This window comes from Microcebus murinus, chromosome 25, assembly GCF_040939455.1.
Source record: "Microcebus murinus isolate Inina chromosome 25, M.murinus_Inina_mat1.0, whole genome shotgun sequence".
In the NCBI taxonomy this organism is placed as follows: Eukaryota; Metazoa; Chordata; class Mammalia; order Primates; family Cheirogaleidae; genus Microcebus; species Microcebus murinus.
In genome coordinates this window covers 22999990-23016532 of record NC_134128.1, presented here as the reverse complement: position 1 = coordinate 23016532, position 16543 = coordinate 22999990, and the positions used below count along the sequence as shown (strand labels likewise).

Sequence of the window (16543 nt, the reverse complement as noted above, 5' to 3'; positions counted from 1 at the left end):
GCTCTTGGCCGCCCGGGCCGAGGAGCGCGCGCGCGCACAGGACAGAAATGCGTCCTGTGCACGCACGCACCCAAGTGTCCTTCTGCAAAACATGTGGCCCGTGCGAGTAGGTGTGTGTCCGTGCGCAGAACACGCGTCTGCGTGTAAACCTGTGCCCGTGTTGCAAAACACGTGTCCCGTGCATCTCCGTGTGCGAAACTTGCGCCCGCGTGCAAACACCTGCCCTATGCACGCGCGGATCCAGGTGTCCCTGCGCAAGACGTGTTCGTGTTGTCTCTGTGCAAAAGGTTACAGGCCTGCGGTGTGCAGGCCTGTAACCCACGTGCATGACTGATGTGTCCACCTGCAAAAACTCACTTCTACCCTTCGCGTTGATGGCGCCCTTAGAGGACCCAAGTTCCTCCAATGCTTTAATTCCCAGGAAGCTCTTTCTACCGGAGATGGTATTTATAATCCCTGTTTCTTTCATCTTCGGAGATAAATTATAGATTTAAAGTCGTTCAAATCCATTAAAAAAAAAAATTTCAAAGGCTTTCCTTTACCAACGGCTTTTAATCCAATGTTGTCCTAAGAGGTTTAGCAGATGGAAGCTGGGGCGAGGCCTGGCGAAAATTAAGAACCTGTCCCCTGCATAATTCCAAGCCAATAATTGAGTCAGGGAATTTTTTTGTTTTCCAAAGCAGCTTCCAAAGTTCAGAAGATTCAGCCTTGCAAAAGTTCACTGTAGCCTCGTCATGAAATTCCTCACTCACGCCGACCTGTACTGAACCTAAATGTAGAATTTAGTTTTGGGCTGGAAGGTAAAAATATCGGGAATCATCCCATCTGGGAATAGGTACCCACTAGCAGAGAGCAGACCGTTTGGTCTCTCCCTCCTGCAAGCCGGCTCTGTGGCCTGGAAGCTTTTTTTTTTTTTTTTTGAGACAGAGTCTCACTTTGTTGCCCAGGCTAGAGTGAGTGCCGTGGCGTCAGCCTAGCTCACAGCAACCTCAAACTCCTGGGCTCAAGCGATCCTCCTGCCTCAGCCTCCCGAGTAGCTGGGACTACAGGCATGCGCCACCATGCCCGGCTCATTTTTTCTATATATATTAGTTGACCAATTAATTTCTCTCTATTTATAGTAGAGATGGGGGTCTTGCTCTTGCTCAGGCTGGTTTCCAACTCCTGACCTGGAGCAATCTGCCCGCCTCGGCCTCCCAGAGTGCTAGGATTACAGGCATGAGCCACCATGACCCGCCTGTCCTGGAATCTTTATCTCCAGTTGGGATACAGGCACTGTGTTTAGGAGGCCTTGGACCACATCTGTTGGAATCCAGAACTCCAAGGAATTGAGAGCCCCAGGCCTGGGAATGAAATTTCAAGCCTGTTCATAGTGTGTATTTATACCCTTTTTGCTACCATCTACTAAAACCAGGCTCTTGCATTTTTCCTGAAAGTTTTCTGCATTTTTAATTAAATGTAATAGATGTTTGTGTTGAAATATTTGCCTTAGGGTGTTATATTTTCCCCTGTGACAATGCTCTATGTTTGTATGTTTGTATTTTCTTCAAGATTTCTTCCTCAACAAAGTATCATCTAGGTCTGAGGATAGATCATATAGAATATATACTTTTTCATATGTATATATGTGTTATGGAAGTATTTGCTAAATATATTAGAAAGCATTTGCTTATCATTTGTTTACATTGTTATGTTTTTTTCTCCATTCTGTTGCTTGATTTCAGTATTTTATTGCAAATAAAGCATTTTAAAGTTTTTATAGATTCAGAAATATATTCCCTGAAAGTATTTCCTTTCTCTTCAATATTCAGAATCTATTTCCCCACCAAGAGCCAGAGAGTACATTATTCTATTTTGTCCTGTTCTGTTGTTGTTAAGTCTATGACCATGTGGGATTTGTTCCAATGTATAGGATGAAAACATAGGATCTAAATTAATTCTTCCCTAAACTGAAATAGAATTGTTGCCAAAATATTCACTAAATAGTAATCTATTTATCTATTTTGTGTTAACCTCTTTTCATGACATACTAGGTTTCAATTACCTTTTGAATCTCTTGTAAGAACTTCTATGATACTAAAAATGACACTTTCAAGGTGGAAGGGGGCATTACTAGTAATTCTTTTGGAACAAGAGGCTTAAGCTATGATTGTCTTTACATTTACTCGACTTTGTCAAAGTGGTTATGCCAGCTTGCCCTCCCACTGGTTATGGTTAAGAGTGCCTATTTCCTTACATCATCACCAATCCTTGGTTACTGTTAAATTTTAATGCTTTTGCCAAACTAATCGATGTAAGTGGTATCTCACCGGCATTTCCAAATGCTTATTAACCATTGTATAGTCTTTCTCTGTGGATTGCCTGTTTGTATCCTATGCTCAATGTCTTTTTTTTTCCTGTTGGTTTATCTTTTTCTCACTAATTTGTAGAACTTCATTAGGTTATGCAGCAGATCTAATGCAATAATAAGAATGGTCTGGCCGGGCGTGGTGGCTCACGCCTGTAATCCTAGCACTCTGGGAGGTTGAGGCGGGCAGATCACTTGAGCTCAGGAGTTCAAGACCAGCCTGAGCAAGAGTGAGACCCCGTCTCTACTAGAAATAGAAAAAAATAGCTGGACCTGGTGGCATGTGCCTGTCGTCCCAGCTACCTGGGAGGCTGAGGCAGGAGGATCACTTGAGCCCAGGAGTTTGAGGTTGCTGTGAGCTAGGGTGACGCCACGGCACTCTAGCCCAGGGCAACAGAGTGAGACTCTGTTTCCAAAAAGATCCAAAAAAAGAAAAAAATGGTCTGTCCTCAAGAGATCTTTAGCATTGATCAGTTGACAAGGGTTTTCCTAGAGCTGAAATACACGGGCAGCCTGCTGAAGCCTTACTCCATTTGTCCAAGCAGAGAAGCTGGGGGTCTATCAGAATACAGAGTTGCAGGCTCCCAGCCAATCCCCAGATTTGAGCCAGTTCCCAGACCTAGAGCTCTTTGAATGAAGGGGAGGCCAGGTCTGCTTTGGGAAAGACTTTGATACACAGAGTTTGTACTGTAAATCTTCCGCCTGACCTTCCCAAAGAATCTTATGGGTATTTATTGGGTTGTATATCAACTATGCCCAAAAGAAGGGGAAATGATGAGACTATTCAACAAATTATTGGTCACTGGCTCTGAAATGACATTACTTCCTAGAGAGCTAAAATGCCACCGTGTCTATCAGACAGAACAGGAGCTGATGGAGAAAATGATCATGGAAGGTTTGGGGTCAGGTCCACCTCAGATGGGCCCAGTGGGTCCCTGAGTCCCGTGGCTATTTCTCCAGTTCCGGAATGCATAGTGCAAGTATATGTACATACTAGAAACCAGCAGAGCCTCCTCTGCATTGATTCCCAGAACCATCAGGTGAAGACCAAGTGGAAGACGCTAAAACTGCCTCTAGCTACTAAGATAGCAAAAAGTGATCACGAATTGCTGGAGGGGTTGCAGAGACCAGTGCCACCACCAAGAACAGGAAAGATGTACCCGTCCCCATTCAGCCCGCATATTTAGCCCCTGTGGAAGACAGACGGATCTCTGAGAATGACAGTAGACTACCATAAACTTGATCAGGAGTGACTCCAACTGCAGCTGCTGTTTCACAAATGGCTTCGTTGTGTGTGCAGCTCTCAGTCTGATGAAAGCTTTCTCTAGCGACGTCCTTGCTGTAGACCGCGAGGGACACTTTGCTTCCTGGTCCTGGGGCAGCGACTCACCGTTAGGGGCTCGGCTCAGAACTTCACCAACCTTCCAAGCTTACGTCATAATCTAGGCTTCGGGAATCCGGGCCGCCTCCCCGTTGCACAGGACGTCACTCTCCTCTGCGATTTTGATGACACCGAGCTGATTGGATCTGAAGAGCAGGAAATTAGCGGCTCCTCTAAGCAGCTCGGTAAGACGCGTGCATGGCAGAGGGTGGGGTGTAAATGCCTCAAAAGTTCAGATGCCTGTCACCTTGGGGAAATTTCTAGTGATCTGGGGCACGTCAAGCTACTACCCTTCCCAAAGGGAAGGAGAAGGGCTGCGTCTGACCTCTCCAGCCCCTAAGAAAGAAACATGGTGTAAATAGGCTTCCTCGGATTTTCAGTGGGACACAGACCTCATTTTAAACGCTTTTCCTGTTCCAATATAAGCAGCACCTGGCTCTCACTGGATCTCTCACTTTAGCTTCTCAAAGTCCTGGGCCAGGTGTGTGTGGAGCTTCGTGGTGAGGAATACAGATTCTTCTGTTCCTTAGCCATGACGGTGCAGTTGGAGACCGATGAAATATACACATCTATGAATTTGCCTCTAATAATGGCTTTAGTTGCATCCCACAAATTTGGTATGTTATGATTTCATTTTTATTCAACAGAAAATATTTTCTGATGTCTCTTATGATGTCTTGGCCAATTTGGACATGTGTGGTTTATCGTTTTCTTTTTGTTCCCCCCTCCTGCTTTCCTGCTGAAAATGTGTGTGGCTTAATTTCCCAATATTCGGGAATTTTTCAGATGTCATTTTTTCATTGATTTATAATTTAATACAGAATATATACATAATACACTCTAAATTATTTCAATCGTTTTCTTTTCTTTTTATTTATTTATTTATTTTTTTGTTTTGAGACAGAGTCTCGCTTTGTTGCCCAGGCTAGAGTGAGTGCCGTGGCGTCCTAGCTCACAGCAACCTCAAACTCCTGGGCTCGAGTGATCCTTCTGCCTCAGCCTCCCAGGTAGCTGGGACTACAGGCATGCGCCACCATGCCCGGCTAATTTTTTTTTTATATATATATATCAGTTGGCCAATTAATTTCTTTCTATTTATAGTAGAGACGGGGTCTCGCTCTTGCTCAGGCTGGTTTTGAACTCCTGACCTTGAGCAATCCGCCCGCCTCGGCCTCCCAAGAGCTAGGATTACAGGCGTGAGCCACAGCGCCCGGCCCTATTTATTTATTTTTTTGAGACAGGGTCTCACTTTCTTGCCCAGGCTAGAGTGAGTGCCGTGGCGTCAGCCTCGCTCACAGCAACCTCAAACTCCTGGGCTCAAGCGATCCTCCTGCCTCAGCCTCCTGAGTAGCTGGGACTACAGGCATGCGCCACCATGCCCGGCTAATTTTTTCTCTATATATTAGTTGGCCAATTATTTTATTTCTATTTATAGTAGAGAAGGGGTCTCGCTCTTGCTCAGGCTGGTTTCCAACTCCTGACCTGGAGCAATCCGCCTGCGTGAGCCACCACGCCCAGCCTCAATCCTTTTCAATGTATTAAGATTTATATATCTATTTTACTGAATGCTCCCTATGGACATTAATAGAATATGTATTTGGCAGTCGTTGGGTAAAATTTCTATTAATTGTAGTTAGGTCAAATTGCTTGACAGTGTTGCCCCAGTATTCTGTATCCTTCTGACTTTCTATACACTTCTTCCTCTTCTTTTTTGAGACAGAGTCTCACTCTGTTGCCTGGGCTAGAGTGCCGTGGCGTCACCCTAGCTCACAGCAACCTCAAACTCCTGGGCTCAAGCAATCCTCCTGCCTCAGACTCCCGAGTAGCTGGGACTACAGGCATTTTTAGTTTGATGTAATCCCACTTGTATATTTTTTTATTTTGTTGCCTATTGAGGTCTTATCTAAAAATTTCTTGCCCAGACCAATGTCATGAAGCATTGTTTTGGGTCCTACATTTAAGTCTTTAATACATTTTTATTTGATTTTTGTATATGGTGAGAGATAGAGATCTAGTTTCATTCTTCTGCTTGTGGATATCCAATTTTCCCAGCAGTATTTATTAAAGAGATTGTTCTTTCCCTAGCATGTGTTCTTGGTGCCTTTGTCAAAAATCAGTGGGCTAAGGCCGGGCACAGTGGCTCATGCCTGTAATCCTAGCACTCTGGAAGGCCAAGGCAGGTGGATCATTTGAGCTCAGGAGTTCAAGACCAGCCTGAGCAAGAGCAAGACCCCGTGTCTACCAAAATAGAAAGAAGTTAATTGGACAGCTAAAAATATATAGAAAAAATTAGCCGGGCATGGTGGTGCATGCCTGTAGTCCCAGCTACTTAGGAGGCTGAGGAAGAAGGATTGCTTGAGCCCGGGAGTATGAGGTTGCTGTGAGCTAGGATGACGCCATGGCACTCTAGCCCAGGCAACAGAGTGAGACTCTGTCTCAAAAAAAAAAAAAAAAAAAGAAAGAAAGAAAAAGAAAAAATCAGTGGGCTATAAATGCATGGATTTATTTCTGGGTTCTCTATTCTGTTCCATTGGTCTGTGTATCTGTTTGTATGGTAGTACCATGCTATTTTGGTTACTATTGCTTTGTAGTATATTTTAAAATCAGGTAATGTGATGCTTCCAGCTTTGTTCTTTCTGCTCAAGATTGATTTAGCTAATTTGATTTTTTTGTTTTTTGGTTCCATATAAACTTTGGGATATTTTTTGTAATTCTGTGAAGAATGTCATCAGTATTTTGATGCAGATTGCAAATCTCTAGATCACTTTGGTTAAGTATTTGCCTTTTTGGCTGGAATTTCTTCTTTTTTATGTATATAAAAAATCAGTTTTGGTGCTCTTATATTGGTTTGATAGTATTAGAGTCATTAACATTGAAGATAAAACAGTGTCTCTCATCTAATTTCAACTGCAACAGAAGATACTAGTAAGAAAGAATGGTTCCTGGGCCCTGACCTAGTTAAAAAGAAACTCCAGGTGTGGGGCCCAGTATTTGCATTTTTAGTAATCTCCACAGGGGTTCTGGTTGGTTTGTCTAGGAAACCATTGCTGAAATGAGTTAGGGTTAGGAGTGCAAACTTTTTATTGGAGAGCATGTCAGTTTGGGCCCCCTAAGAAACTGACACCAAGATGGGATACACGTGCAATAGATTAGAGAAAATTCCACGGGGGCTAAATGGGGAGGCACGGGGGAGGGAGGGAGAACCTACAGATGGAGATAAAAGCCTAACACCTGTGAAGGCAGAGCTAGAAGGAAGCTTTGGCTGTGAGGAGTCTGAGATCTCTGCAGCTCAGGTCTGACGGTAGCTTGGCCAGGCTGGTGGAGGGGCCCGGAGCCCTTTGTTTGTTGGAGGACTCAGGCAGGAATGGGGCCAGCACTGGCTCCCCGTTGCGCTCAGCTACTGTCTGGGAGTGTCCCGGAGGAGGCATGAACACCATGATGGCTCCAGCAGCATGGCAGGTGAGTCAACTCTGCTCGCCGAGCGACCTCTCTTGAAAAAGATCGCCTCCATTGCCCCTACAGTCTACCCCCTTGCACCATGTAAGTCCACTTCGCTGCACATATTTGGGGAGCAGTTTCTCTATGAGTCTCTTAAGGGGGAACCCAGAAGTGAAGGTGGGTGGGGCAAACTGCAAGCTCTGTCTCTGCAGCTAGTCTCAGGACTTCGACCAGTGTTCCTCCTCCTCCTCCACCATTTTCAATTCCTCTGTTTCAGCCATCGCCTCAATGGGTCTTTGGGGCTTACCTGGTGATGTGACTCAAACCTTGATGTTGGAGGGGTCTGACCCCATAGTAATCACACGTGTCTAAGGATGGAGCTGCTGCATGTGTCCATTCACAGTTACGGTGGGGCAAGGAGTACCAAGAGGCACCCAGGGCCGGGTGCAGTGGCTCACGCCTGTAATCCTAGCACTCTGGGAGGCCGAAGCGGGCGGATCGCTCAAGGTCGAAACCAGCCCGAGCAAGAGCGAGACCCCCGTCTCTACTAAAAATAGAAATAAATTATTGGCCAACTAATATATATAGAAAAAATTAGCCGGGCATGGTGGCACATGCCTGTAGTCCCAGCTACTGGGGAGGCTGAGGCAGGAGGATCGCTTGAGCCCAGGAGTTGGAGGTTGCTGTGAGCTAGGCTGACGCCACGGCACTCTAGCCCAGGCAACAGTGTGAGACTCTGTCTCAAAACAAATCAAACAAAAAAAAAACCCCAAAAAACAAGAGGCACCCAGGTGTACACCGGGGTCATACAGGTATTCCTTCCACCTTCTCACCAGTCAGCCCCACCTTCTCACCAGTCAGCGATAATCACTGCTGTTAAGGTGGCGATTCTTCCCACCTGTTGCTCCCTGGACGCAGGCGTCCCAAGTGCCCTAGCAGTAGCCTTAGCTTGTGATTTAAGGGGACATGCTGAGTGTTGGCACAAGAGGTCATCTTCTAGAGACAGAGCTTGGCACCTCCAGCCTGGCGGAGCCTAGATTTGTGGGAACGGGCGGTACAAACCCTCCTGAGGGTCACTGGGAGTGACAGGAAACGGGGCCATTTCTGTTCCCACTGTGACCCTCAGCTTCCTTCTGCTCCGTTCTGGTCGCCTGCCAATGGTAGGTGGTGCGTAGAACCCCACTACTGCCCATTTATTTCAAGCCTAGGAATGAATGGATATTAGGTCCTATTGGCTGAATCCACAACTCCCTCAGGGCCAGGCTCCTTGGCTGCCTCTCCACCTTTTCAAGCATCAGAATAATTGTGACCTCCGGCTTCTGTTGTCATTGGCCTTGTTACATCAGAGCCCACCAGCCCATGGTTACCAGTGAGCCCAGCTCTGTGACCACCACTCCCGCAGTCCACACTGACCTGCAGAGTCATCACCTTGCCTAGGTTACCACTGGGGACGGCTCCAACAACTGGGCCAGCACTCTGCGCTGAGGACGGCCCCAGACCTCACATTCCGCTTGCAATGTGCTCCTCCTTGCCTGCCCGGTGAGTGAGCCAGTCCCAAACCCCACTGATCTTCCCTTTTTCTTGGACCACTCTTAGCGTTTCAAGTTAAAACCAAACATACCCTTAACAGACCCACAGGGGGTCAATGCTGCCTGCCACACGGAAAGGCAATTACTAAGACGACAAGGACTGTCAAGGAAGAAAGGAGTTATTTCAGTGGACACCCCCACTGGGAGGGGGAGGTATAACTGCCTCAAATCCGCCTCTCCGACCAACAGGGTTGAGGGGTTTTTGTGGAGGTGAAATGAACAATGCACGAGGGGGGAGTGAGCATCATTATGTGATTGGTGTGGAGCACAGGGCTAGCGCTCTCTATTGTTTTTCTATTCTCTATTTCACCAATTTCTGCTGTAATATTTATTTTTTCCACTTCATGCTTGCTTTAGTTGTAATTTGCTCTTGGAGGTTAGATTTTATTTAGTTATTTATTTTGAGACAGAGTCTCACTCTGTTGCCCAGACTAGAGAGTGCCGTGGCGTCAGCCTAGCTCACAGCAACATCAAACTCCTGGGCTCAAGCGATCCTCCTGCCTCAGCCTCCAGAGCGGCTGGGACTACAGGCACGTGCCACCATGCCTGGCTAATTTTTTCTATATATTTTTAGTTGTCCAGCTAATTGCTTTCTATTTTTTTTTTTTTAGTAGGGACAGTGTCTCACTCTTGCTCAGGCTGGTCTCTTGAACTCCTGAGCTGAAATTATCTGCCTGCCTCGGCCTCCCAGAGTGCTAGGATTACAGGCATGAGCCACTGCGCCTGGCCGAGGTTAGATTATTGATTTCAGTTGCTGCTTCTTAATATAGCCATGTACAAGTATAAATTTCCCTCTAAGTACTCTTCAGATGCATCTCATCTGGTTTGGTATGTTGTATCTTTTCAGTCATCTCAAAGTGTTGAGGTTTTTTACAGTTTGTGTGTGGTGTTTTTCTTTCCATTAGCTATAGAGTAAAATCAAAGGATTGTTTTTATTTCCCTTTTGATTTCTTTGACCACTTGGTTATTTAGGAATATGTTTTCATATATTTATAAGCTTCCTAATTAATGTTTTTCTGATTTTGATTGTTAATTTCATTTTATTATGGTCAGAGAATGTACTTTGTTATTTAAATCTTGTTAAATTTATTTTGGTTTGTATTATGGCCTAGCATATGGTCTATTTCATAGAATGTTCCAAATATACTTGAGAAAATGTCTATTTGGTTGTTAGATGGAGCATTCTATAGAGATTAGTCTTAGTTGGTTTATGGTATTGGTTGAGTCTTCCATTTACTTGTTAATCTTCTGTTTAGGTCTATGCATTATTGAAAGTGGGGTATTGAAGTTTCCAAATATTATCATTTGTCTATTTCTCCCTTCATTTTTGCAGTGTTTGCTTCATGTTTTTGGTGCTCTGTTATCAAGTACATATATATTTATAATTGTTATATCTTCCTGGTGGATTGGCCCTTTTCTCATTACACAGGTTCCCTCTTAACCTCTGGTGATACTTTTTTGTTTTAGAGTTTATTTTGTCTTATATTAGTAAAGTCACTTCAGTTTTCTTGTGGTTGCTGTCTGTATGATACACCTTTTTCCATCCTTTTATTTTCAACATATTTATATCCTTGAATCTTAAAGTGTGTCTCCTGTAAAAAGTACATATTTGAATTATTTTTTCATACTGCCTGTCTCTACCTTATGATTGCATTGTTTAATCCATTCACACTTAATGTTATCATTGATATAGTTGCATTTATGCCTGCCATTTTACTTTTTGTTTTCTGTTTCATGTCTTGTTTGGTCCTCTCTTCCTCCTTTACTGCTTTCTTCTGGATTAAGTGAATATTTTTCATGCAGCATTTTCACTTCTTTAATGATTTTTCACTACTTTTTCAAAGGGTTTTTTATTTTAGTTGCTGCTCTATGGTTAATCATAAACAACTTATCAGAATCATATAAGTGTATATACATATATGCACGCACACACGCGCACACGTACACACACACACATATGACACTCTAGCCTGGGCAACAAAGCCAGATAAAAAAAATAGCATCTCATTCCGTTGTCCAGGCTAGATTGTGCAGTGGCACAATCATAGATCACCGTACCTTCAAATGCATGGGCTCAAGAGATCCTCTTGCCTCAGCCTTCCAGGTAGCTGGGACTACAGTTGGATGTCACCCTGCTTGACTAATTTTTTTAAAAAATTTTTGTAGAAACAAGGTCTTGCTATGTTGTCCAGGCTGGTCTCAAACTCCTGGCCTCAAGAAATCCTCCCACCTTGGCCTCCCCAAGTGCTAAGATTATAGGTGTGAGCCACTGTGCCTGGCCAGTTTTATATTTATATTATGTTAATTTCAATGACATGTAAGAAACGCTACACCTATACAGTTCTATTTCCTTTTTCTTTTTGTGGAATTATAGCTACACATATTGCACCTATTAATGTTACAAACTCAAGTATATTGTTATAACTAACTATACGATCTGTGGTAATATCCTTAGCCAAAAATAGCTTGGCTCTCACCTCCCTCTTTGGTCCTGTTACTGGAAAATAGATTACACATCTGGTTCGTTTTTCTATGCTAGGCCCAGCATTAGTAAGAATGAAGAAGGAAAAGCAATTTGATGACAAGGAAAGAAAAGTTTATTAATTTGCCAGCAAAAGAAGAGGGCGGTAGACCAGCATCTCAAGACCACCCTCCTGCCTTTAGGCAGAAAAACAGGGCTTTTTAAAGGGGTGGTTTCCGTGGTTGGGCTCGGATCTACTTGACTAGTGTCAGATGTCACGGTCTGGGGCTATTATTAGGTATAATTGGCGGTTTCAGTTGACCTTATCTCCCGTGACCACGATCTCCTGACCCTTGTCCAGACAATTCCGTTCAGCTGTCTCCTGTAGTTTAAGACACTAAAAGAGAACATCTGCCTGCCCCTTTGTGGACTGGCCTCAGGAAGGAATGCAGGTTTTAATTCCCAAAAAGCGTGGAGGTTTTAAAGGGACAACTCGCAAAACATTTCGTTGCCCTTTTTCGGGCTTTTACCTGTTAGTTACCTGAACGCACTCTGAACAGATTACAAATTTCTAGAGGTGTCTTCCTACGGATAGGACAGCGACACACGCTACAGGGATTTAACGTTTAGCAGATTAAAACGAGGGCAAGATTTCAGAAACGTTGTATTTGGGCCAGACAAAGCGAGCGCCCTCATGACAGCTGCAGGAAGACACGCATAGTTTCCCACCTGCGGCGCGACTCGGCGCCACAGCACGCGCAGACCCGCCACGGACGCACCTCCCGCCTCTTCCTGCGCGCGCCTTCCGCATCCGCCGGACGCCAGCCTCGCGGGGCACTGCGCGCGCGCGAGCGCCGAGTTCCGCCGTCCAATCGGGAGCGAGCTGTGGCTTGGCGCCTGCGCAGAAAGGAGCAGCGAGCGCCACGTGGACGCTGACCTCGGCCTGCGCCTGCGCCTTGGCCTCTCCCCGTGGTTGGCTCCTGTCTCTGACTGAGCCGCCGTAGTTCAGTTTTCACTTTCTCTCTTTTTTTTTTTTTGTTTTCCCCCCCCCGCCCCGCCCCCGCACCATTTTCTTTTCCTTTGGCCGCAAGGTTTTACTTCCGGTTGCTAGCGTCAGTCAGCGAGAAAGTCGACATGTTCCCTCCCGCGTCCGGGCGTCTCGGGGCTGGTTCTCGCCAGTGACCCTGACGGGAGACGGGGCGCGGTTCCGAGGCCTGCAGCCCGGTCAGCGCCCGGACCGCAGGCCCGCGCCCGCCGCCCCCCGAGGGGGGCTGCCTGTGAGGCGGGCGGGGTTCGGCGTCCTGCGGTGTCCACGTGTGCCCGGGGCCCGCGAGGGCCGGGAGGACGCAGCGCCGGGCGGCCGGGGACAGCATGGGAAGGAGGCCGAGCAGTGACCCCAGGTCCTCAGGGGCGGCGGCCGTGCGGGGGACAGGTGAGCGTCTCCTCGCGTGCGGGCGCCCCGACCGCGGACCTCCGCTGACACCTGCTCGGGCTTGCGGGGGGCTGCGGGGCTCGGCCGCCGGGCCCGGGTTCACGCGCGCGCGGCGCTGCGGGGCTGGGGGCGGCCCGCGCGTTCCTCCCCCCAGCCTGCTCGCCCTGCCCGGGGCTGCGTGGGGTGGCAGGGTCGGCGTCGCCGGGAAAGCGCGTTCTGCGTGGCCGCCGTTGGGGTGGCCCGACCTGTGTGGGCAGTCTCGGTTCCGCCGCCTTGGAGACCTTCACCGGGCTCCAGAGTTCCGACGGGGGGTTCCGAAATCCATCTCGCCCCTTTTCTTGGACCCTTTGAGCGTTGCGTTTGCGCCGCCTGTCAGGGGACAGCTTGGTCCTCAGGGATGTGGTGATTAAGTTCTTGGCTGGAGTTGCCCTCCCTGGATTTGGACCGGCTGGGGAGTCCCCTCCTAAGGGTTCTCTGTGAAGCCTGCTCCTCCGGTTTCTCCCTGCCGAGACTCCGTGGCAGTGCGTGACCTTTTCTTCCTAAGGAAAAAGACGTCTGTCCATAGGGAGAGTCGTTTGCCTGCAAACCCCAGTTGTGCACTGGGCATGTTGACGATAGGTTGGTCCCTGCAAGCCGGCAGTTTGTCTGAAGGCGGCGCCAGGCAGCGTTTTGTGGGAGAAAGTGCTTGATGGACCTCAAATTGTGAGGAAGATTAGTTTGAAAAGTCTCAGGTTTCTCTTCTTCGCCGTTTTGATCTGTTTAAGATTCATAAATTTAAGTAAGCTGTTGTTGTTGTTGTTTTTAACCTTAGTCTCCCTGTAAGGTAAAATTAGAATAGTAAGGTTTATGAAAATGCATCCTAAACTTAGTGTTATGCAGGCATACGGTGTTATTGTAGTAACATTATCCGAGGGTCCACAGATAATGCCTGAAAAGGCATTAAAAGGAAAAGAAGGGTGAGGATGTGATGTTTAATCTTATAGGATGTGAGACTGGTAGTACTCCTGCCTAGGAGTTTATAGCAAAGCACATGTTCTTTAATAGTGTAAGAATACTCTTCTGCCTTGTAGGCGTGGATAGCTTACAGTATCTCCAGTACTGTACATCAGCAAATGATATCCAGGCCAGAAAAAATGTGACAAAGTGTACACAATTGTTTTAAGGAAAATAGTGTTTGAAATTTTGTGTTTTCAGGACATTTACCCAAATGTAACAAGCTCTCTTTAAAAAGAGGTGTCGTGACCATCTCCTGTAATCCAACCATAATTGCTTAAATGAGATGAAATCTGCAAAGTCCTTAAAAACTTGCCTGAGACAGTGTTTGTTAAATGTAGTATAATAATCTATTTAGTATAAATAAATAGATATGGCATGTATTTATCAAGTGAGTCTTTTATTCCTCTATTGGTAGGCATTAGAGTTATTTTCAAGATTTCCCTACAACTAACAGTGCTGCAATGATCATCTCTTTTGCTGTTATGAACAGTGCTTCAGATACTCATGAGAGTATTTCTGTAGAATTGAATCTTTTATGAGAATGCTGGACAATAATGGTGCTAAATTGCCCTCAAAATTCACTCTCTCAAAAGATGTGTTTTTATCTCCCACTCTAGCCAGCACTGGATGGTAACAGTGTTTTAAAAATATTTGACCTAATAATTAAAAATAACATCTTTTAATTTTTATCTTCTTTGATGAATAAAAAAGTTAAACATTTTTGGCTGGGTCATATCCTTTGCTGATGTTTTTATTGGATCCAAGCTTCCTTTGACTTGTTTAGTTATTACCACTATAGTGTTTTAATTATTATAGTCTTATAATGTAGTTTGGTACTTTCTTTTGAAAAAAGCTTTGGCTTCTGCATTTTTCTTCCAGTTGAAACTTAGAACCATTTTTCACGTTTTTTGTTATTTTGAAGACAAGAGTTTTCACTCTGTTGCCAGAGTGCAGTGGTGCCATCATAGCTCACAGCAGCCTCAATTCCTGATTTCAAATGATCCTCCTGCCTTAGCCTCCTGAGTAGCAGGGGCTACAGGCATGCGCCACCTTCCCCAGTTAATTTTTCTATTTTTAGTACAGACTGGTCTCCGTCTTGCTCAGGCAGGTCTTGAATTCCTGAGCTCAAGAGATCTTCCTGCCTTGACCTCCCAGAGTGCTAGGATCATAGGCATGAGCCTCTGCACCTGGCCTGTCTTTTCAAGTTTTCTAGAATATCTTGTTGGGACTTTGTTCGTGATGGCAATGAAATATTTATAGATTAATTTGAGAAAAAATACTCTTGAGTTGTTCTTTTTGTTGTTGTTTTTTTTTTTTTAGGAGAGTAGGTATGTCATCTTGTTTCTTTTTAAATTTCTGTTGTGAAATATGCCATTAATACGTGTGTATGTTTTGTTTTCGTTTTTTTTTCTTTTTTGTTTTTTACAAAAAACACGTCTGTGTACCCAGCTCAGACGAACATCTTAAGTACCTTAGAAACTTGTGTGTTTCTACCTCAGAAGGAAAGCATTCCCTGCCCGCACTGCCATGGTCATTATTAATTTTGTGTTAATTATTCCCTTGCCTTTCTTTCCAGTTTTTATCACCTGTGTGTTCTTAACCAACATTGTTTACTTTTACGTTTTTGAACTTTGTATTTAAATAGACTCATGCTGTGTATTCTGTGAATTACTTTTGTTAAACATATTTCTGAGATTCATCCATGTTGAAGAATGTGCCTATAGTTTAGCAACTCAAACTTCAGTTTCAGGACTCCTTTATACTTTTAAAAACTACTGAGGAACCCAAAGATCTTTTGTTTGCTGGATTATATCTATTGATAATTACCATATCAGATATTAAAACTGAACAATTTTAAATATATGTATATTTGTTACCTTTAAAAATAATAAACCCATTATATCTTAACATTTTACAAAAAATTGACAAGAGTGGCATTGTTTTACGTTTTTTACAAATACTCTGAATGTCTCCTTTAATGTCTAGAGTCTCATGTCTGCTTTTGCATTCAGTCTGTTGCAATATATTATTATCGTTGAAGCATATGAAGAAAATCAGGCCTCATTCAGCTGAGTAGTTGCAAAAGGGAAGAATATTTTAATAACTTTTTCAGATAATTATGTTCTTTGATATTCATCAAAACCTAACAGTTCGGCCGGGCGTGGTGGCTCACGCTTGTAATCCTAGCACTCTGGGAGGCCGAGGCAGGCGGATTGCTCAAGGTCAGGAGTTCAAAACCAGCCTGAGCGAGACCCTGTCTCTACTATAAAAATAGAAAGAAATTAATTGGCCAACTAATATATATATATAAAATTAGCCGGGCATGGTGGCGCATGCCTGTAGTCCCAGCTACTCGGGAGGCTGAGGCAGTAGGATTGCTTGAGCCCAGGAGTTTGAGGTTGCTGTGAGCCAGGCTGACGCCACAGCACTCATTCTAGCCTGGGCAACAAGCGAGACTCTGTCTCAAAAAAAAAAAAAAAACCAAAAAAAAAAAAAAAAAAACCTAACAGTTCTTAAGGGTTAGCTGCAATGTAGAATTTTGAAACCCTGTCAACAAACTCCTCATACTCTCTGATATTAAAATCCATTGATCTTTTGCCCTTGGAAGGGCTCCTTCACCCATACATTGGACATTTGGAAAATATAATGGTTCACTGAATTATACAGATCTTGAAAATAATGATAGATTTCATTGTATAATATCAAAAAATCACATGCATTAGCATTATCACCACTTGTGGGAACCATTGGTGTGGCTCATTCATTTTCATTGAAATATAGTAATCTATAAAAATATATATCCATGTTATTTATGAACACGGTTATTTCCAGCATTGGGTTATTAATAATTAGTGCTGCCATAAACGTTCTTATTCATGTCTCCAGGTGCACATACACA

At 44.7% G+C, this 16543-nt stretch overlaps 1 protein-coding gene across 9 annotated transcripts in view; it reads left to right on the top strand.

The window, feature by feature from the left end:
- Window positions 1–8561: 8561 nt before the first annotated feature.
- TASOR2 (transcription activation suppressor family member 2) overlaps window positions 8562–16543 on the top strand; it is a 74007-nt gene continuing 66025 nt past the window's right edge. For 8 of the 9 annotated variants that reach the window (XM_012741231.3, XM_012741232.3, XM_075997668.1 and 5 more), the window contains exon 1: window positions 12256–12648. Coding sequence is in view for 2 of the 9 variants with exons in the window: in XM_075997664.1 (XP_075853779.1) it covers window positions 12588–12648 (61 nt within the window). In the remaining 7 variants the exon portion in view is untranslated. Of the gene's footprint in view, window positions 8706–12255; window positions 12649–16543 lie in introns of those variants that run through there. The other variant, XM_012741224.3, reaches the window with a different exon arrangement.